This window comes from Thalassophryne amazonica, chromosome 3, assembly GCF_902500255.1.
Source record: "Thalassophryne amazonica chromosome 3, fThaAma1.1, whole genome shotgun sequence".
Lineage (NCBI taxonomy): Eukaryota > Metazoa > Chordata > Actinopteri > Batrachoidiformes > Batrachoididae > Thalassophryne > Thalassophryne amazonica.
Window position 1 is genome coordinate 57,378,457 of NC_047105.1, and position 23,282 is coordinate 57,401,738.

At 39.8% G+C, this 23,282-nt stretch overlaps 1 protein-coding gene across 1 annotated transcript; it reads right to left on the reverse strand.

Moving 5' to 3' along the window:
* Positions 1 to 19,031: 19,031 nt before the first annotated feature.
* On the reverse strand, positions 19,032 to 21,495 carry LOC117506783 (protein FAM3C-like). Its single transcript, XM_034166389.1, has 9 exons — positions 21,360 to 21,495; positions 21,183 to 21,281; positions 21,070 to 21,099; positions 20,273 to 20,396; positions 20,121 to 20,179; positions 20,002 to 20,052; positions 19,829 to 19,913; positions 19,626 to 19,752; positions 19,032 to 19,533 (listed from the first exon to the last, which is right to left on the reverse strand). Exons 1-9 carry the CDS (start codon positions 21,370 to 21,372, stop codon positions 19,411 to 19,413), a joined length of 711 nt encoding a protein of 236 aa, XP_034022280.1. The 5' UTR covers positions 21,373 to 21,495; the 3' UTR covers positions 19,032 to 19,410.
* Between the last annotated feature and the right edge of the window lie 1,787 nt (positions 21,496 to 23,282).

Sequence of the window (23,282 nt, forward strand, 5' to 3'; positions counted from 1 at the left end):
GAGGCACCCCACATGTAAGGAGCGTGGCACAAGATTCAACAGCTCCAATACGACACAAAAACTTCTCTCTGAAAGGTAGGATCTAAACCAGTCTAAAACAACACACTTAATGCCCACCCAGTTTTACAGGTGAGACAAGAGGATCTGATGGTCCACTGTATCGAAGGCCGCTGTTAGATCCAACAGGACCAAAACAACACAGTGACCAGAATCAGTAGCTACACAAATGTCATTAAAAACCTGCAGCAGTGCCGACTCAGTACTGTGACGGGATTTAAAACCAGACTGAAACAACTCCAGGGTGTCATGATTATTTAGAAAAGAACTCAACTGGCAGTATACAATTTTCTCCAAAATTTTAGAGAGAAAAGGAAGTTTGGAAATTGGCCTAAAATTAGAAAGTTCAGAAGAATGTAAGCCAGATTTCTTAATAAGTGGGGTCACCACTGCATTCTTGCAACTGGTAGGCACTATACCATTAACCAAACTCCCATTAATAATATTCAATACAAATGGTGCCAACATGAAAAAGCCTCTTTAAAAAGACGAGGTGGCAAGGGTTCATTTGGAGAACCAGCAGGCTTCATATGATCAATAATATCTCTCAAAGACGGCAAACTGACAGACTCAAACTGGTCAAAAACAGCTGAGCATGTCACTGAGATAGAAGGGTCATAAGCAGGAGCACTAATGAGGGCCCTAATACCAACTACCTTTTTAAGAAAAAACTCATAAAATTCTCACACAGTTCAGTGGAGCTCTCCAGACAATCCATTTGTGGTGCACTTAAAACAGAATTCACAATCTTAAAAAGAACACGAGGATTGACAGTTCGAAGCAATAACATCAGAAAAGTACTTAAATTTAGCAGCCTTCATAGTTTTCTGATAAAAACGCCAATAGTCATGCAGTAACTGGAAGGACAACTGAGATCTGTCCTTCTTCCACTTTCTCATAAACAGAATACTTCATCAACATATTGATAAGGCAAAAATATCACATTTAAACACACATCAGTTGGAACACGTCAATAAAATGGAATGATTATATGCAAAGCATTTTGTTTGATTAATCAATACACCATTAGAAGTCTTTATATATGTGAATCAAAGAATACTGATGCAATTCTTTTATTTTAAAAGAATGTCTTTCTTCACTTAAACCTAAAGATAATAGCTGTTATCAAGACAAAGTTTTATGGCCCTGTGTTGTGGAAGCGATATCGTCTTGCAGTCTTGAGAGGGTCTGGCTTTGGCATGAGGTCATAAAATTTGGGTTCTCCTGGCCTGGAGAAAGTCAGATTCTGACGTGAAGCCATTATAATGTCATGTAATTCATAATGACCGAAAATTCACTGATAAACAGGCAAGGGCTCCCCTTCGAAGAACTTTGAATTACAGTTTTGTTTTGCTGTGAATCCCAGTGTTGGCCCATGGGGGATGTCTCCAAACTTATCTGAAGATCTCCAGATGACTTAGGAATTTCTCAACTGAGAGGGAAAACACAGTCTTTTGTCTGCAGTTCCAAACTCAGGTTTTTCTTGAGACAGCATTAATGTATTTAGTTAATTAGGGCGAATTGAGGCCATGGTGCTACAGTAGTCTGCTTGGTTCAGTTCCTCCCGAACCTCTAACCATGACAAACCACTTATGACACCCTATCTATCTGTAGTTCTATCAACATTGACTGTTGTAGGTGATGATGAAAGAGGTAAGTTTTCATAAAATGTTGATCGGATTAGAGATTGTTCAACATACGTAGCCTGAGAATCTCCAGTGTACAGTTGAGATTTGGACGGTAATCAGTGACCTAAGATGATGACAGGATGCCTTTGGTAATAGGTGTCTTCAGCGGATCCATAGGTATAATATGTACCAAACAAGGGATGACCAAGAGAGACTAAGATGAGGAGTATCACTTGCATCCTGAGGGAGCATCAACTCCAACATTTTGGCCATGTGGTCCATTCCTTTGTGTATGATTCAGCATGCAGGTGGCTCCACATTGAGGAACACAAGAGATATGTGGGAATGGCCTGATTGTCTGCCTGGGTGGTCACCATCCAGGACCTGAGGCGGTTCCATGGTGTTGTGGATATAGCAAAGTGCGGCACCAGCACATGCTCTCAGACTTCGGTGTTAAAATGTTGATACATTGGTCGAAATGATACAAGGGACTTAATCATTAAAAAAGTTTATGGATTTATAGGCTGTAGTGTTTTAGGAGAAGCTAAGTTTGTAGTGTCCTAGGTTAAAATTGTTAATATGCCAATCACAGGGCTACATATAGAAAGACAATGTCACACACACACCAACAGTAAATTTAAAGTTTCCACCTCACCTAATCAGCATGTCTTTGGAAGTGGGAGGAAGCCAGAGGGAACATACAAGCTCTACACAGAAAGGACCAGGTGGGAAACAATCCCAGGACCTTCTTGCTGCGAGGCAATAGTGGTAACCACTAAGTCACCATGCCATTGCAACAGCTGATTGCTGTACCCAAGAAAGACTGAAGCCCCTCTCATACAGAAGCTGTGTGCATGGTGTTGACAAGCATTTGTAGCACTCGCCATTATACACCACAAACATTTCACTAGGTGCCACAACCACGTCACACAATGCCACACAGTTGCACTCACCAGAGTGTGGTGACTGTTTTGGACATGTTCAAAACACATTTCTGCTCAGATGAATCAGCATTTCAGATCTTTTTGGTAGACACTGATGTTGTGTGCTGCGAACTGAAGACGAGAAGAACCATCCAGACTAGTGATGTGGAGATTAATTGATACAAATTGTTATCTAGATACAAAGGTGCGTGATGTGAGTGGATCGATTCATTGAGTCTGCATTGATTCAATTGACGGATGAAACTGCAATGGAACTGCATGCTTGCCTTGATTTCTTTTCCGACGCACATTGAATGCACCATGGACAGAAGCCTAAAAGCAAAGCACATTTCTACCGCAGCAACAAATCTATTTCAAAATGGAGGCCCGCGACAACAGCACAAGCAGTTTTAAGAGATTTTTGAGGCACCCAAAACATTTCAATCAGGTGTTTGGAATTATTTTGGCCTTTTTTAAAAAAAGATGGGAAACTTGACAAGACACAGGTCGTTTGGAAAGAATGCCGTGGCTGCTGCTGCATCCCCTAACTCAGCAAAACTGAAAGTATCTCAGATTACTTTTGCCAAGGCGGCACTCTGTCAATGAGTGACTCACTTTAAGTCACTCATTGAGAGTGACATTGTTTTACTGTTTATTGTATTGTTTAAGTTCTGACAGTGTGATCAAACAGGTTCCACATATGAGGGAACTGATTCCTGTTCCTTATGGCCCCTTCACACAGTGTGAAGTTTGGACGGTGAAAAACTGCGAAACAGTTCGAAATTAGCGCACCACGAAACATAGCGCCGATGGGCAGGCGTGCACGAACCCGGTGCCAGCTGTGGCACATTGCGCCGCTTATGTGGAGGAAATATAAAAAACCAGCCAGTACCCGTGGGACCACATCGTGCCACTTATGTGGAAAAAAGAAAAAACAAAACAAAACAAAAAACATACAACCCACTGGATGCAAACTCGCACCGTCCAAAACCTGTGATTGCCAGTCAGTGACTTTACCACTGAGCTACGGAGCTGTTCTTTGAAAGCTGCGGGAATCTGCCTCATATCAGGAAGGACATGGAAGTATTACAAAAAAAATTTAAATCACACACCATATAAAAACACTGCATTTATCAAGCGAGCAATACAAATACGATCTGTTCTGTTCCTCTGTAAATGACCCTTGGTCACAGACATACAGTCATGAAATCACTGAATGAGAAGCAGTTCGCTCATTTCATTCATGTCCACATCTGCTGGTGCATCTCCAACCAACCGGGCATGCGTCTTGTGGACGACGCATCGCAGGACACCACGTCATGTGGAACAGAGGTGACGTGGGTGACGTGACAGTGAGATAACCTGCTGCGTGTTCTTATCTGACAGTCCGTTTCCACCTGGGAGCAGCCTGTCCATCTGCGTGCCGTGCATACGCTCTCTTGCTGCAGCACATCGCCACAGTGATATATGTTTTTATTTATGTACATTTGATAACAGCAAACTGACACGCGTATCACGGTGGGCAGTTGTTTGTCCATGTCTGTCCAAACAGTATGTGGTGTCCAGCTGGGATGTCCAGATTCACAGATTTCCACAGCCGCTTCAGTGGGAGGACACACCTGTCATCTCAGCGCACACACCAAAGCCACACTCGTGTGGGACTCAGACAAATTTCTCTGCGAGTACGACAGTGATTGTCTGCAGTCTCTTATTGTGCCAAGAGTGCGACTGGCCACACATTTTCTAAGTGCCATACGAGCGGTGTTAGATGATCGTGCGTGTCACCAGGAATTTGGCCGACACCTGCCGTGAGAGGGTGCGATGGGTTCGCACAGCGCACACTTTGTCTTTCGGGCGCTTGTGTGTGCATATAGTTGTAGGAACAAGTGTATGAGCCGTTGGAGGCAGGGACGATATTACACGGTTTGCATACGATTCCTACGTCATGCGCACTAAGTGTGCACTTTGTCCAAATTTTGCACTATGTGTGAAAGGGTCCTTAATGTTGAATCTGATAAATGTGCTGCTTATTCAAAGGATTCAAACGATTAAAGGATTCAAAAGAATTTTATTGTCATATGCACAAAGGAACATGTTCCCTGCACAATGAAATGTGTTTACTGCATTTAACCCATCCTAATTGCCAGTTAGGAGCAGAAGTTGCCTTAATCACTCCTTAATCTGTGTAATCCCCATAAAATCGTCCCTGAAAGCCATCTGAATTTTCCGAATGGTGTCCACCTGGAGGTCTCTCACAGTTTCTGGAAAAAATTGATGCAGCAAAGCTCCAAATCGTTCAGACATTTATTCACAATAAAAATCAGAGGAGAGGGGTGGACCACTGCTCACACAAAGCCTGCTCACAGGCGAATGACGCAACCGACAGGCGTGAAATCTCACGCATGCGCACGAAGGTTCAAGCTTGGCTGATGCAATCACACATGATTCAAATCCATATGGTTTTTGAAAAGAATAAAAAGGTCCAATACTTTTCTAACAGACCTCGTATACACCCCCTGGCAAAAATTATGGAATCACCGGCCTCGGAGGATGTTCATTCAGTTCTTTATTTTTGTACAAAAAAAAGCAGATCACAGACATGACACAAAACTAAAGTCATTTCAAATGGCAACTTTCTGGAAACACTATAAGAAATCAGGAAAAAAAATTGTGACAGTCAGTAACGGTTACTTTTTTAGACCAAGCAGAGGGAAAAAAAATATGGAATCACTCAATTCTGAGGAAAAGGAAAAAATTATGGAATCATGAAAAACAAAAGAACGCTCCAACACATCACTAGTATTTTGTTGCACCACCTCTGGCTTTTATAACAGCTTGCAGTCTCTGAGACATGGACTTAATGAGTGGCAAACAGTACTCTTCATCAATCTGGCTCCAACTTTCTCTGATTGCTGTTGCCAGATCAGCTTTGCAGGTTGGAGCCTTGCCATGGACCATTTTCTTCAACTTCCACCAAAGATTTTCAATTGGATTAAGATCCGGACTATTTGCAGGCCATGACATTGACCCTATGTGTCTTTTTGCAAGGAATGTTTTCACAGTTTTTGCTCTATGGCAAGATGCATTATCATCTTGAAAAATGATTTCATCATCCCCAAACATCCTTTCAATTGATGGGATAAGAAAAGTGTCCAAAATATCAACGTAAACTTGTGGATTTATTGATGATGTAATGACAGCCATCTCCCCAGTGCCTTTACCTGACATGCAGCCCCATATCATCAATGACTGTGGAAATTTACATGTTCTCTTCAGGCAGTCATCTTTATAAATCTCATTGGAACGGCACCAAACAAAAGTTCCAGCGTCATCACCTTGCCCAATGCAGATTTGAGATTCATCACTGAATATGACTTTCATCCAGTCATCCACAGTCCACGATTGCTTTTCCTTAGCCCATTGTAACCTTGTTTTTTTCTGTTTAGGTGTTAATGATGGCTTTCGTTTAGCTTTTCTGTATGTAAATCCCATTTCCTTTAGGCGGTTTCTTACAGTTCGGTCACAGACGTTGACTCCAGTTTCCTCCCATTCGTTCCTCATTTGTTTTGTTGTGCATTTTCGATTTTTGAGACATATTGCTTTAAGTTTTCTTTCTTGATGATTTGATGTCTTCCTTGGTCTACCAGTATGTTTGCCTTTAACAACCTTCCCATGTTGTTTGTATTTGGTCCAGAGTTTAGACACAGCTGACTGTGAACAACCAACATCTTTTGCAACACTGCGTGATGATTTACCCTCTTTTAAGAGTTTGATAATCTTCTCCTTTGTTTCAATTGACATCTCTCGTGTTGGAGCCATGATTCATGTCAGTCCACTTGGTGCAACAGCTCTCCAAGGTGTGATCACTCCTTTTTAGATGCAGACTAACGAGCAGATCTGATTTGATGCAGGTGTTAGTTTTGGGGATGAAAATTTACAGGGTGATTCCATAATTTATTCCTCAGAATTGAGTGAGTCCATATTTTTTTTCCCTCTGCTTGGTCTAAAAAAGTAACTGTTACTGACTGCCACAATTTATTTTCTTGATTTCTTATAGTGTTTCTTAAAGCCAGAAAGTTGCCATTTGAAATGACTTTAGTTTTGTGTCATGTCTGTGATCTGCTTTTTTTCTACAAAATTAAACAACTGAATGAACATCCTCCGAGGCCGGTGAATCCATAATTATTGCCAGGGGTTGTATATATATATTGCAGCTTCTTATTTTCTATTGAAATTTTTGGTATAATTTCTTTGCATCATGTTGAATCGCATCACATCGCATTGTGAGGACTTGAATTGCCATCAAATCTATATCAAATCGCATAGTATCGGAACAGGGGTGAATCGTATCACATTGTATCGTCATGTATCGCTATATGTATCGTATCGAGATGCATACTGAATCATTGTCATTGATGAGATTCACATGCCTAATCCAGACTGTTACCAGCAAAAAGTCCAAAAGGCATAGTGCCTCATGGTATGGGGTTGTGTCAGTGCCTTGGCAAAACTAATTTGCTGTGATGGCAGATTAATGCAGGAATGTACACTAAAATTATACAGCAGCACATGTTGCTTTCAAGATGACATCTTTTCCAGGTATATCTCAAAAATAATAATAAAAAAAAGGCAAGACCACAATCTTTACAAGGGCATGACTGTGGCAGTGGAGGGTGCGAGTACTGGACTGGCCTACTTGTAGTCCTGAATTGTCCAAAATGGAGAACGTGTGGATAATTGTAAAAAAAAATAATCAAACAATGAAAGGATGACCCCATACTGTTGCACGTTAACAATTATTTGTGGAAATAATTTAACACCTGAAAAGTTTCATCACCTGGTATACTCAATGTCAAAACCTCTTCAGTGTTGTGAGAAGGAACAACATTACAAAGTTGTGAAGCGTCAGCATCCCAACTTTTAATCAAATGTGTTGCCAGCCTTAAAAGCAAGAGTAGATATATGTTAATAAATGAAATGAAGTTGACCACACAAAACATGAAATATTTTTGTGTTCATGCTGTCTGCATTGAAACAGAAGTCAAATTATTTATACTAATTCTTTTTCTTCCATTTTCTGTACCATCCCCACATTTTTCTGTCTTGGGGTTGTACTTTTTATAGCTTCCTTGAGCCATTCAGTTACGTTGATTTTAATTTACTTGCTTTTGATGAAGGTCTGACCTTTGACCAAACTGTATTCAGCATTAGCCCAAGGCTTATTTCTTCACCAAATTTCATTCAGATCAGTTCATGTGTTTTTGAGATATCCTGCTCAGGGCTTTTCTCAGTTTGTCTTTTAATCACACAGTGCTGTTTTCAGTACACGTGCAATGCTGAGACCATCATACTAATGTAAGACTAAGTGAGATTCATGTTGCATCATTCAGCTGAAGAAACATTCCTGCCAGACTTGGGCAGCATCTTGTCTTCATCAGCAGACTGCAACTTTCATATGACATCATGAAAGCTTCCACCGAACAATGACTTTGGCTGTTAAATTTGTTTTTTAAAGAACTGTTTTAACACTTGCGATGACACATATGATCACAATTTTCCAAAGCTAAAACATGAATGTATCTCCATTCTGCACACCACATTTGATAACGAACAAGTTTTCAAACACCTGCATTTAAAATGTTTTTGATGAGGGGCAAAAAAAACCTTATGGATCTTACCACCAGGGATGTAAACATGGTTTTAGAAATGCCCATGTTTGAATGCCATAGACGATAAACTCCATGGAGAGCCAAATAACCATTATTTGACTTAACCAGTTCTGCTGAAGAGCTTCACTATCAATCCAAACATCATTACAGCTTCACAGACATAATGATCACTGCAATAGTATCCTGACATGCATGCACGGCTGAATCCTTTTTCTGATTTTTCAATTTCAATTTATTTTCATTTATATAGTGCCAAATCACAACAGAGTTGCCTCAAAGCGCTTCACACAGGTAAGGTCTAACCTTACCAACCCCCAGAGCAACAGTGGTAAGGAAAAACTCCCTCTGAGGAAGAAACCTCAAGCAGACCAGACTCAAAGGGGTGACCCTCTGCTTGGGCCATGCTACAAACATAAATTACAGAACAATTCACGGACGAATATACAAGAAACAAGATCCTGTCATACCACTGCTGATGCCTCTTATTTCCTTCTACGAATCCCGCAAATGAATCACAAGAGACGAACCCATACACTTATATGAAATTTATGGATATTTTCTAGTCTGACAAATAACAAAGGAGTTTTTAATTTGTCAAATGTTCACCGTATCAGACATATCATCTATCACATTGTGCTCCCAAATTGAGATTAAAATTAAAATATCTGAAATAAAATCTTAACTTACTGTATTTTTATTTCATGTCACACATGTAGAGCCAGGTCCACATTCACATTAAATATATCCAACAAAGTGATCTTCCTATACACTGTAAAGTATCCTGGAAAAATACAGTGTCAAAGCTTTTCACAAACAGTATGAATTTACTTTGGTGCAGGATCTCTACAAATTATGTATTTTGGCATGTTTACCAAGTCAAGTTAGGAAGTAGAGTTTGAGTTTAAACGTTTTAGTTCTGAGCTGCCTACAGTCTGTGATGGCAAACTGGTTTTATATGAATGCTTGAAATTCCTTTTATGTTTTCTATTTTTTGTTTTTTCTTTCATTTCCTTCTTAATTACTGTGTTTTATATTATTGCAATTTTATTTTGTGAAGGACCTTGTATGTTTGAGGAGAAAGTCTTTCATGTATTCTGCTTATTGTTATCTATATTATAATAGCTAAGTGGCTGCTGTGTACATACGTGTATGGCTTTGATCACACAGAAACTGTGTGTCTTTTGGGTCAAGGATGAATGCTGAGAAAACAGAAAGTTGATAGGACTAATAATTTTGGAGAATTAGGAAATTTATCTAACCAGTAAACAATGGACATTGTGCTGCAATGCACCATGGGAGTTTGGCATTTTAAATGTTATTGTGGTTCATGTTAGTTTGACAGTGTTGTTAGTGTTATTGATTTATTGTGTATATGTAGTTCAGTTGGTTTAGTTAAGTGTAGTTAAGTGTCTTGTTGCTGTTACCATGAGTGAGAAGTGTAGTGCATTTGATCAGTGCTGTAATGTAATGAAGTAGTGTACTTAAGTAGAATTTTGATGTATATGTACTTTACTTCATTATTTACATTTCTGGTGACTTTTACTTTTATTCCACTACATTTCCTCAATAAAATGTATACTTCCCTTAAACATCTTCGTTACTCCTTACTACAATATAAAAGTAGAAGAAATTTGATTGGGCAATGCCTGTTTGCAGAGGTGAAAGCAGGAGCACATCTGTTCAGCGAGCAGATATACAGTCCTCTACAGCTGGAACGCAGTGCCTTCCACTGATAAAACTTGCCGGCATGGCTGTTTCGAACGGAAAAAAATGATCATTTCTCTATATTGATTGTGGACACGCTGGTTCTGATTTAGAAACAGCGTGTCCACAGTTTATTCATCAGCCTCTGTCAAAGCCATTTAAAGATGTCAATCATGACAACCGGGACTCTGTTGTTGCAGGTAACAAAAGAGTCGTCTGCCATTTAATTCACAGTGTTTTTTTTGTTGTTGTTGTTGTTCCTCAAGTGCTTTCTGTGGGACAGTGCATTAAGGTTCTGTGGTATGTCAGAGAACTTTTCCCACAGCTCTTTTTTCCTATAGCAGGGGAACTTGGAAGAACTTTCCCCCCGCTGCTCCTGCAGTTTGCCGCACAGTGCACTGCAGGCTCAAGTTTTGTAGTGGAGGCTGGGCCCATTTTACCCCTGAAAATGTTTTAATTTATAACTCTCTGAAACACTACTGCCTGCATTTTGAGAGCCAAATTTTGTGAAGTAGTAGCTCATAAAATGGTTTTAAAATGGCTTTTCAAAAAACCCAAATTGATATTGGATTGGATCTAATCGAAATAATTGATTCTGAAGCTTAACCCTCTGGAGTCGAATGATGTGCCCTTGCATAAAAAGTCACATGACCTAATTAAGCGGACATAACAATCTGCTGCACTCTGAGGCTCCCTTTCAATTTGTGTTGAACATGGAGACTTCAACCTTCATAGTACTTTTTAAATTTTGTTAATAGGCCTAGTTTAACTTAACTTATGAGTATTTTTTATGTTATGCATTTTCATGAATATTATTGTCAATTTTCGCTGCACGTTTATGTACACACACGCAGCCAAAAGAATAATTTCCTTCTCTACTGCAGCAGCAACAGTGGTGGGAAGAAATATGACTCCTTCTTCCTCATTGGTTGGCTGGCTCGTGAATTTTCCAACAGTCAGAAGTCACTAACCCCACGTGTGTTTGATCACAGCCCACCCACCCCATGTGGGTCTGATTGTGTGGTCACTTTCTCTTTATTACTGGTGGAAAGTGTGTGTGGTTAGTGTTTTGTTGTTGTTTGGGGGGGGGGGGTTTGTAAAAAGGAGGTGTTTTATGAATGTGGAGAAGCTCTTCAGTTATTTTTTTAACTGGAGGAAGACGGAACACGCAGCATGTCATCAGAGTCTGAAACAGACAGTGAGGATTCTGGTGCTGAAAGAGATGATCCCTCTTTTGTTCTGGAGGAACAACCAAAGCAGGTGGATCCACCAACATGCACATGGAGATCTGAACAGAGGGTCGGAGCGTGCACTTCTTTTTCCAGATCCAGATCTCTGCTCGGACAGGCAGCAAAGACACGCCCCAGCGCTGACTGCTGGAACACAGAAGAGGACGCAGACACCGCTCCAGCAGTAAGCAGATTTCAGCCTCAGAGAACACCAGTAGTCCAGGTTGATGCACTTTCCACCCAAAGTTCAAACACCTTTTTCTTTTGTTTTTTGCAACTGACACAATTAGAACAATTTGCACCAACACCAATAAAATTGCTACAAAAAACAAGGCATTAGGGAAAAAAATACAACTGGACAGACATCGAAATGGAAGATCTGTACAAATTTGGACTTCTGATATACATGTTGTTGGTGTCGCTGTCAAGTCTACAGGATTACTGGAAACAAAATAATATTTTGTCTGAGCCCTTTACAGCGAAAGTAATGTCCAAATTCAGATTTAGATCAATATTCTGGAACATCCACCTAAGTGATCCGGATGAGGATGTAGAAAATGATAGAAAAAAAGGGGACACCAGATCATGACAAACTGTTTTGAGTCAGGCCTGTTTATGATGACATCCTCAGTGCCTGCCAGGCTTATTACCACCCAAGGAGGGAGCTGGCAGTGGATGAAAGGATGTTGGTGACGAAGGCAAAAACTGGAATGACTCAATATTTGAAGGACAAGCCAGCAAAATGGGGCATGAAACTTTTTGTGTTGTTTCAAGTAATGGCTACACACTCAAGTTCACCATTTACACTGGCAACACTGTGACCAAGCGAGCACAGGCTGTCATACGATGTGGTCATGAACCTGATCCAGCCATCCTCGCTTGGTACTGGGTATCACATTTACATGGACAATCTGTTCATGGACCTGGCTAACATGAAGTTTGGGACATGTGGTACATACAGGGAGAACACACGAGGATGCCCCAGAGGGAGGGTAAATGTTCTCACAAAAAAAAATCTGAAAGAGGATCTATTAGATGGATATGAGAGGGGGCTCTGGTGTTTGTAAAGTGGATGGACACATGGGAGGTGTCTGTGTGCTGCACCATCCATCATGTGTTTTTTGGTGAGACAGTGTAGAGAAGGGTGAAGAATGCGAAGAATGGACGCTTGACGGTGAAACACATTCCCTGCCCTACCCCAGTGTTGGCTTATAATAAAGGTGGAGTCAACCTATCTGACCAGCTCATCCAGTACTACTACACCCATCAGAAAACTGCACGCTGGTACAGGACAGTGTTGCTGCACTTCCTTGACACTGCAACCACAAATGCATTCATCTTGCATCGTGAGATCAGCAGTGTCACGCAAGTGCAGCCCATGACACACAAGGACTTTATGGTGGAGCTGGTGTGTCAACTGTGTGGCACAAACAAAACAGATGTCCCACAGTACAGGAACCAGAACCACATTCCTGTGCCAATTGTGACAGGCACAGATCCTCACCAAAAAGCCACAAAAGGCAGAATGAGGTGCCAACGGTGCCTTCAGGTGGACAAGAGGAGTGACACACAGTGGAAGTGTCAGGCCTGCCTCTTTGTGTTGTGTTGGACAGGAATTGTTTTTTTGAGTGGCACAAATAATGTGTTGTATCTTATTTTGACATCTGATTGTTTTGTAAATAGTTTAGTGTTCCCATTTCCTGCACTATATGTTTTTGAAATGTACAATTTATATTTACATTCTAAATCTTATAGTGATATCTGACTGTTTTGTAAATAATTGTACCAAAAAAAAAAAACACCTAAAACATTTCCTGCATTTATGTAAATAGTTGTATTTAACTTTGTTTTTGTGCTACATTTGTACATGTGTATATTTACATTTTAAGTTATGAAAATGGTTCGTTAAACAAGTTTGTGGTTTTCAGTCAAAAAAAAAAAACTTTTTTCTACTTGGATTTTATGTTTTTGTATGATTTTATGTTCACTGTGTTAATACAGTAGGTTAGAATGAATGAGAAAGTGTAAAGGCACGCAGGTGAGGTTGTGCTGAAAAAAAATGACATCAAACAAGGCCAGGTAAACACTTTTTAAAGGTAAATTATAAAGGTAAAACCAAAAGTAGTCAAAAACAGCCAATGATACCCTGGATTCCAGAGGGTTAAGAATCGGAATCAATACCCAGCCCGACTTTGCAGTGGTTGGTGGTGGTGATGTTTGCATTTTTTTTTTTTTATACTTTCCCTTAAATTTGGCACAACTGTGCAGCTACAAATGACTGTTGTGTTTCACAAGAGCCTGCCTGTTGTGTTAAACAGTAAAGTGTGTGGGTCTTCCAGGAAAAAGAACGTAAGCTTTATTTACAGCTACGTACATCCACCTGTTGCTCACTCATCCTGTCACCAACACTAACTGCTCTGCCAGAGGCGGATCCAGCCTTTTATAGGGGCTGAGGCCCCCTCCTGGTTTCTCCAGACACCTCACTGGCTTTCTTTTGGTGTCGCTGTTTCACTCTTCACTCATTTTGGATTTTAGTTTTACTCAGTACTTTTACTTAAAGTACATTTTAGATGAGAAATTTACTTTTGATAATTAAGTACAGAAAATGTGAGATACAACCTCAAGTTCAGTGAAGTTGGGACATTGTGTAAAATGTAAATACAAACAGAATAAAATGATTTGTATTCTGTTCTTATTTATGTTTATGTTTTATTTTTTATTTTATTTTTGGATGCTTGTTGGACTATTTTTTCATGCAGCTGTTCACAAAGTGGTGTTCCTCGCCCCATCTTTGCTTGTGAATTACTGAGCCTTTTGGGGATGCTCCTTTTAGACACAATCATGACACTCACAATTAGTGTCCTCAGTTTCCAAACACTTATTGAGTGCTGTTACCCCTACCCCCAACCCTAACCTTAACCATAACCTAATCCTACTCCTTCCCCTAACCCTAACCACCCGACCCCCCGCTTCACTTTTAATTTCATGCAGCCGTCACAGAATGTATTAGAATAAATTTGTGCTTCCATAACGAACATTTTGCATTTTTAAGTGACAATATCACAAACCAATAGATTAATGTATATTTTGTGCTGCTGAATCACGACATGCCGGGAGACTGGGTTGATATGATAACAAGAACATAATAGACAGCCAGCAGAAGGCAGAAAAGTGCTTCCAAAAAAATTTTTTTTGGCATTTCTTGTTACAAGCAGGCATCTATGCTAGATCAAGTCCTTATATAGTAAGGTTTCACATCAGGGGCAATGCCAAAAATAAAAATCATTTTTTGGCCATTTTTGGGCCAAAAACCCCCATTTTTGGGTCAAAATTCAGAAATGGTCCAATCCTTTTGATATGCATATCAAATTACTCATCTTGACAAGTAGAGTTCAAAAATATATAGTTTGACCTATCTTGGACCTTGCGTTACGTCACAATGACTGAAAATGTGGAAAGGTCAACCCTTTTTTCGTGAAGGGTCAAATTCATAAAATCTGTTATGATGGTACGATTATGACAATTTTGTTGTCTAATTATGTTTTCTTGCACATGAAAACCAATAAGACAACTTACATAGACCATTATGCCAGTCTTAGCTATGAAAATACAATTATGTCAGATAAGATGGGTCTGTTGATTAACTTTATCCAACTTCAAAATGGTTATGACATCAAAATTGATCATAATTGGCCTCTTTTACATCAAGCACATTAATTAAATATAAAAATTGCATAAGTTTGTTTTTTGTGAATATAAAGAAAATCAGAATACAAAAGCAAAGAAGACAGAGACATTTTAGGGTACACTATGGCTAATTTATTAAAATCATTTTTTATGATTCATTGTTTCCATTACACAACATACACTTGATACCTCAAGTATCAGAACCATTCAAAATAAGTTCAATATACCCACTGACATTATTATTTTTTTGTTGTTGTTGTCGTTATTAGTACCAAATTGACAAATTTTAGTTACCTTAAAGGGGCATTCCATAAAAAATTAAACTGATTACCACCCATGTTATGGAAAAACATATATTAATGTGGTTTTTGTAAAACTATGATTTGATGTGATTTGACATCATTTGAAGTATATTTGGGTGTAAATAGAGGGAAAAAGGGATGTGAGGCAAAATGCAAGACTGCAGCCTGTAAGTGCTTTAAGAGTGGTCAGTGTTGCATGGGTGCCTGTGGGTGCTGTGCAGAAGGCTGTTTAAACCCAAGTTGATTGCTTTAAGTAGCTAACACAACAAAACACTTAAAATGCAGTATTTTCAGTTTGGAATTTATATAGAATGTCCTTTGAATGCATTTATTTTTAATCTAATTTCAGAATTATGCAGTTTTGGATCTACATTTATTACAAGAGGAAAAAGGTACCTCTTAGAACTTACATTGAAAACACAATTTATAGCTCATGGCTCTGATGCTTGAACTTGCAAATTATGATGTGTAAAGTTAACAATGAATCAGAAAATGTGATTCTAAGAAAATTGATATTTTTTGCCCTAAGATGTCTTGTTTTGGTTGTTTGTACCCTTTTCCCTCTATTTACACCCAAATATACTTCAAATGATGTCAGATCACATCAAATCATAGTTTTACCAAAATCATATTAATATATGTTTTTTCATAACATGGGTGGTAATCAGTTTAATTTTTATGGAATGCTCCTTTAAGGTAACTAAAATTTGTCAATTTGGTACTAATAACAAAAAAAAAAAAAAAAAAAATGTCAGTGGGTGTATTGAACTTATTTTGAATGGTTCTGATACTTGAGGTATCAAGTGTATGTTGTGTAATGGAAACAATGAATCATAAAAAATTATTTTAATAAATTAGCCATAGTGTACTCTAAAATGTCTCTGTCTTCTTTGCTTTTGTATTCTGATTTTCTTTATATTCACAAAAAACATACTTACGCAATTTTTATATTTAATTAATGTGCTTGATGTAAAAGAGGCCAATTATGATCAATTTTGATGTCATAACCATTTTGAAGTTGGATAAAGTTAATCAATAGACCCATCTTATCTGACATAATTGTATTTTCATAGCTAAGACTGGCATAATGGTCTATGTAAGTTGTCTTATTGGTTATTGGTCACCAAAATTGTCATAATCGGACCATCATAACAGATTTTATGAATTTGACCCTTCAAGAAAAAAAGGTTGACCTTTCCACATTTTCGGTCATTGTGACATAACGCAAGGTCATGGTTTGATTCCCACCTGTGGCCTTTCTGTGTTTGTGTGGGTTCTCTCCGGGTGCTCCAGCTTCCTCCTACATCCAAAAACACAAGTTAGGTGGATTGGAAACTTTAAATTGTCCGTAGGTGTGCATGTGGTTGTGAATGTGTTTGTCTGTCTCTATGTGGCCCTGTAACAGACTGACCTCTTGTCCAGGGTGTACCCAGCCTCACACCCTATGACTGCTGAGATAGGCTCCAGACACCCCCCCCCCCCCCCCGCAACCCTTTGGAGTAAGCGGTTGAAGATGAGTGAGTGAGTGATTGACGAATAATTGTAGAATACATCCCATTCCAATGAAGTTGGGACGTTGTGTAAAACGTAAATTAAAAACAGAATACAATGATTTGCAAAGCCTCTTCAACCTATATTCAATTGAATACACCACAAAGACAAGATATTTAATGTTCAAACTGATAAATTTTATTGTTTTTGTGCAAATATTTGCTCATTTTGAAATGGATGCCTGCAACACGTTTCAAAAAAGTTGGGACAGTGGTATGTTTACCACTGCGTTACAGCACTTTTCCTTCTAACAACACTCAATAAGCATTTGGGAACTGAGGACACTAATTGTGAGTGTGATGACTGGGTATAAAAGGAGCATCCCCAAAAGGCTCAGCCGTTCACAAGCAAAGATGGGGTGACGGTCATCACTTTGTGAACAACTGTGTGAAAAAATAGTCCAAAAGTTTAAGAACAATGTTTCAATGCTCAATGTTCAATTGCAAGGAATTTAGGGATTCCATCATCTACAGTCCAAAATATAATCAGAAGATTCAGAGAATCTGGAGAACTTTGTACACATAAGCGGCAAGGCCGAAAATCAACATTGAATGCCTGTGACCTTTGATCCCTCACGTGGCACTGCATTAAAAACCATCATTGTGTAAAGGATCTTACCGAGTGGGCTCAGAAACACTTCAGAAAACCATTGTCAGTTAACACAGTTTGTCACTACATCTACAAGAGCAAGTTAAAACTCTACCATGCAAAGTGAATGCCATACATCAACAACATCCAGAAACGGCGCCGCCTTCTCTGGGCCCGAGCTCATTTGAAATAGACAGACGCAAAGTGGAAAAGTGTGCTGTGGTCTGATGAGTCCACATTTCAAATTGTTTTTGGAAATCATGGACGTTGTGTCCCCTGGACAAAAGAGGAGAAAGACCATCCAGACTGTTACCAGCGCAAAGTTCAAAAGCCAGCATCTGTGATGGTATGGGGGTGTGTTAGTGCCCATGGCATGGACAACTTACACATCTGTGATGGCACCATCAATGCTGAAAGGTACATTAATGTTTTGGAGCAACACATGCTGCCATCCAAGCAACGTCTTTTTCAGGGACATTCCTGCTTATTTCAGCAAGACAATGCCAAGCCACATTCTGCACGTGTTACAACAGCGTGGCTTTGTAGTAAAAGAGTGCGGGTACTAGACTGGCCTGCCTGCAGTCCAGACCAGATTTCTTCCTCAGAGGGAGTTTTTCCTTACCACTGTTGCTCTGGGGGTTGGTAAGGGCCCTGTCCCACTGGCGTTTAGGAGGATTTGTGGATTGAATGCGCACAAAAGTGGCCCACATCCACCAAACAACCGCAATATCAGTGTAACATTCCTGTATGAGTCGGCCGCCATCTGAACACGTCCGGGATCATCCGCAGAGGCATGCATGTCCGCTGCGGATGAGATCCGCATCAGTGCCTGAACACATACTGAAGACATACGCAGGACATACACAACCATGCGTGCCGCATATCTCCTGTCATCCGCTGATATCCGCAACCGATGGGTTGGCGCGGCTTGGCGGCGGACCGGGACAGCGTGCAAACCAGATATGACGCGTGCCTAGCACGGCCACATCACGGTCGCAAATGGTATGTTGCGCATGCAGACTTATGTCTCTTTTGTCCTTCATTTCACAATTATGAGAGAGTTTTTGGAGCGAGCAGCAGCCCCACAGCAGGGGGAGAGGAATTTTTTCTTATGTGCGCGCGCGAGCGAGTTCGTCTGTGGAGAATATTTTATTAATTAACTACACAGATGTATAATAAAACAAATGGTGACTGGTTTATAAACACAATTATGACAGAGTTTTGGGGGGAAGAGCGAGGAGCAGTACCACAGCAGGCAGCAGAGTTTCTTTTTTTTATTATTATTATTGCTTACATGCGCGCGCGTGAACGGGACTCGGAAGCCGAGAGTGAACGGGAGTGCATCACGGCCGCTGTGCCCCTCATGTGGGCACCTCCGTGGTCGCCTTCGCTTCTGTTCCCTGTTATATCCGCTTTTCTTCCTCATGTAGTCGCTGACCCACCCCGGGACATCTGTCATTTCCGCCCACCTTTGTTGCGGACGCTCAGCTTTTGTCTCCTCATTTCATGCGCAAATCCTCCTAAACGGCAGTGGGACAGGGCCCTAAGGTTAGACCTTACCTGTGTGAAGCGCCTTGAGGCAACTCTGTTGTGATTTGGCGCTATATAAAGGAAATAAATTGAAATTGTCACAGTTCCGAAAAATAGCAACAAAACGTTATGTGTGAGCTAAAAGAACCACAGAAAAACAATGCAGTGTTTGAAAATATTTAAATAAATGACAGGAAACACAACAAAGCGCAAACTACAATAGCTTGGGAGCTGTTCTTGAATGAAAGTTAGATAATGAATTCCCACCTTCCAGAACTCTCAGTGAATGCTGCTAATTTAGTCCGGTGAGACCAGGCACTGGCATATTGGGAGCAGATTAGGGTATTATGCAAAATCCACAGTGTGTCAGATGATATATTAGCGCTATAGCACAACTGTCAACAGTTTAAAACATTTCATGGATTGTCTCACCTCATTTTACACTTTTTTCCCTATTTAAAACCCATATTCCATATATAATTAGTGGCAAGTTTTTTGTTTTTTTTTAATGTAATTTAAAAAGAAATGTCTTTTTCTCCAGGTCAGTTTTCCACAGTTACCATTTGTCCATCAGCTGGTTGAACATTCTTGGGAAAGCAGCCTGTGACTTCCACGGCCTCTGGCCATCCCTCAAAAGCATTGGCTTTGGCATTGTTAGCAACTTGCTGATAGAAGAGGAAACATATTGGTATTTTAAGACAGAAAGTCTGGATTGACCCAGAAAGCATAAATGACAACCATGAACGCAGTTACTAACCATTTCAAAAGGACTCATCTTGTCTACGCCTGCTTGTCCAGCAAACACCCAGCTGTCTCGCTGTTGAACGGAGTTGATCAAAGAGCTTCCCATTCCAGCCAGGACACGCCTCATTTCATCTGTCATTCTGCCTCAGAGTAGTTCGGCATTCAAAGAAAGTGACGCATTGGGTCATATGTTCAGTAATTGAATAGTAAACTCACTTTGGTGTCACATCGTCAAATGAAGCCACCAAAACAATCTTTCCAGGTTGAATCGCCTGCAAGTACTCCAGAATGTCTGCTTCCACTTTAATTAAAGTGAAGAAACAAAAGATGTCAGCATTTCCCTTATTTCCACAAACCTTGAATCTTTAAAAAAAACTTAAGGTCCTCACCTCCATTTATCATGTCAAGATACCCCAACTTTTCCACGGCACCATTTTCACCTAAAAACAAAAGTATTGTTAATGTTCAAGGATTGTGTGTTACAGATCTCGCAGAGGATTTTACACACCATTTACCACTACAATGTTCAGTCCTGGTCCAATGTTATTCATCGCGTGACTCATGATGCTGTTGAGATGCAAAAACATTTTGTTTGACTGAAGCTGCAACCATGTGTTCATTAGTAACAGTCACGTGTCACAATTGCTTATTAATGCATACATTTTACCATCAAAACAGATACGAGGACCCAAAACATTTGCCATGCCGCTCCTGATTTGTACAGAGTAATGATCAGCTGGACAGCTTATGGAGAGGTCACAGCTCCCTGAGGGTGCCGATGTACCTGAGAAAAAAAAAGTCAAATGGAGAGATGAAATGTAGCGAAATGCTGGGGATATCACAGTATTAAAAACACTGCAGAGCAAACTTAGGTTTGACAAGGTTGTTAATCATGCCTCATTTATTCATGTTCTGATGCTGGGTCACGATGGCAATTCCAGTACATCAGAGTACTTGAAGAGGTCATGTTGCCTTATGCCGAGGAGGAAATGCCCTTGAAATGGGCGTCTCAACAAGATGACGACTCCAAACACACCAGCCAAGTATGGTGTGCACACGTATGGAAACAAAAGCCAGGAAGATTTTGAGCTAAAAAATAGTAAAAGACTAACCAGGGATAGGGGTTGCAAATTAGCCTTGGTAGAAATCTGCATGCATGACACTTTTCGATTTTATATGAAATGTTTAACACATTTGTTCCTATTCCATAACACAAAAACACTGCTAATTTTGAACACAGCTATATATATACACACACACACACACACACACACACACAATTTTTATATTTTTTTTCCGTTCATTCAGTTCAGTTTGCTAATATGTTGTAAATACTTTGGTCACATGACATCACATGTAACATAATTTAGTGTAGAACAGACAATGTCTCCCTGCCAAATAAGCATAAAAATATCTGACTCACAAAATTTTAAAGAATAGACACAATGTTCACTTACGGGTTTGGATTTGTGTACCTCGTGAACTCACTGAAATGAAAGAACAGAGAGCATTTTCACCATAAGGCAAATGAATATGATGAGAAGAGTTTAAATCAAATAAATCATCTTACCAAACATGACTCTCACCCCCTCATGTATGTCAAGGAAACTGTTTTTAATTTGCCATGTTAAAAGTGCCACAGCAGTGAGAGCAGAAAAAATCAAAACACCTGTTGGGCCACAAAGAGCAAATAACATAGAAAACTGTAGTCACATAACAACATTCACCCAATGAATTAAAATCTCACCTCGACACCTCATTTCTGCAGCTCAGAGGACTTTGTGCACTTAAATCTCAGTGTGGACAACTGTGAAATGTTCTCGCTCTTTGATCTCTGAATGCGTCTCCTGGCCATTCTTCAAATACAGGACAGCTGCAGGATGTTGGCACCGGCTGGGTGAAAGATAACCAGGATATGACATGATGCACACACCCACCAGAAACTAGACAATCAAGTTTCTCAAGACAGATGATTGTGACGTCTCCACCGCACCATAGACAGCTTGCACTCTGAATAAAAAGGTGTGCACAAAGATTGCAATAAATCCCACATGATGTGAAAAACAACCACAAGAGAAGCAAAAAAAACAAAACAATGCTTCATGCACAGCTGCACCTTTGTGTCAGATGACAACTTGGTGTGCACCCCCACTGCAATATGTCTAATAATTCAGTGTTGAATCAACACCTGTGTGTCTCATCTAATAAGTGGAATGTTTGCTTTGGTGATAAATAGAGGTCACACCAATTCCAAATTAAGACAACATGAGCAAATACATAAAACACACACACACACACATAAAAACTGCATCAATTCAAAAACAGGCAGTTGCATTAAAAAAATGTCTTGGAAATTAAAAAAAGAATAAAATGCTTGCAAGCACAGAAAACAAATATAACCTGTAGCTGCTGCAACAACTTTATTTGATCAGGTCTGCTGAAAATTCACACAAAACACTTAAAAACAAACACTTTGTAAAGCTCCACAACAAAACAGAAGTTCAACACAACAACACAAAAAGAGTTTTCTGCCATGACTTCAAATGATGGGCATTCAGTCCGTCGTGGTGCTCTTATCTTTGTACCTGGTCAGCAGACCCGATTAAGTTTAACTGTTTAGTATTCTGATGATTTTACTCTTATGATGGCTACATTTTCAAGTTTTATTACATCTGCTACCCGTGACCCAATCCTGGATAAGCGGTTGAAGATGAGCGAGATTACGTCCGCCAAGGACGTAATAAAATCACCTGCATTTATTTATTTGTCTGTCTGTCTGTCTGTCTGTTAGCAGGATTACATCAAAACTACTGCATGGATTTTCACCACGGATACATATTAGGCCATGGAAGACTCCACTGACTTTTGGTGGTGATCCAGATCCAAATCCGAATTCTGGATCAAGATGTCACTTTACATAAGCTTTGAAGGATTACGTCAAAACAACTTTATGGATTCTCACCAAATTTCACTACGGATACATATTAGGCCATGGAAGACACCATTAAATTTTGGAAGTGATCCGGATCGGCGGATGTCAGAAATCTCTGATTGATTCTTGTCATATTATTTGCGATACACTGATCAGTGGAAGTCAGCTTAAGTCCCCTGGCCAGAAGCCTCTTTTTGTGTTGCAGAAATTTACAAAGTGTCCATTCAAGAGTTTTGTGTGAATGTGCAGCAGTCATGTTATCAAATTCTACTTTTACATGTGCTGTATTTGTCTTTTCTGTATGGAGGCTCTGTGGACAAGAACTGGTTAATAAACAGATAGGGCTGTATAGGGCTGTTCGAGTTCGTCACCTCACACAGTCTGGAGTGCCGGCCAGAGTGTACAGGTCAGCAGAGGTGGACTTGAGGGTGAGGCAGAAGGACAAGACGAGTTTTTGTATTGAAGGCTTCAACAGATTTTCAGGGTCACTGAATATAACTAGGACTTAACAAGCACACAGGAATGTGTGCAATTCTCCAGCATGCATGATTCGTATTGCTGAGGATTTATGTTTGAGATTATGGGTGCGTGTGGTTCTGTAAACACAGACAGATAATGGGAAATAAGTACAATTACATGGAGTATTTAAAATCAATCACCCAACCTATTATACAGGGTGGGCTAATAAAATGTTACCACTTTTTTAATTCGTACAATTTCCAAAATAAGAAAGATTTC

Excerpts from the sequence above, each read along its gene's own strand:
- LOC117506783 (XM_034166389.1), bottom strand. Across the intron at positions 19,914-20,001 it reads TCTTGACATGATAAATGGAG|TGGAAGCAGACATTCTGGAG; the intron begins GTGAGGACCTTA and ends CTTTAATTAAAG. Across the intron at positions 19,534-19,625 it reads AGATGAGTCCTTTTGAAATG|CAAGTTGCTAACAATGCCAA; the intron begins GTTAGTAACTGC and ends CTCTTCTATCAG.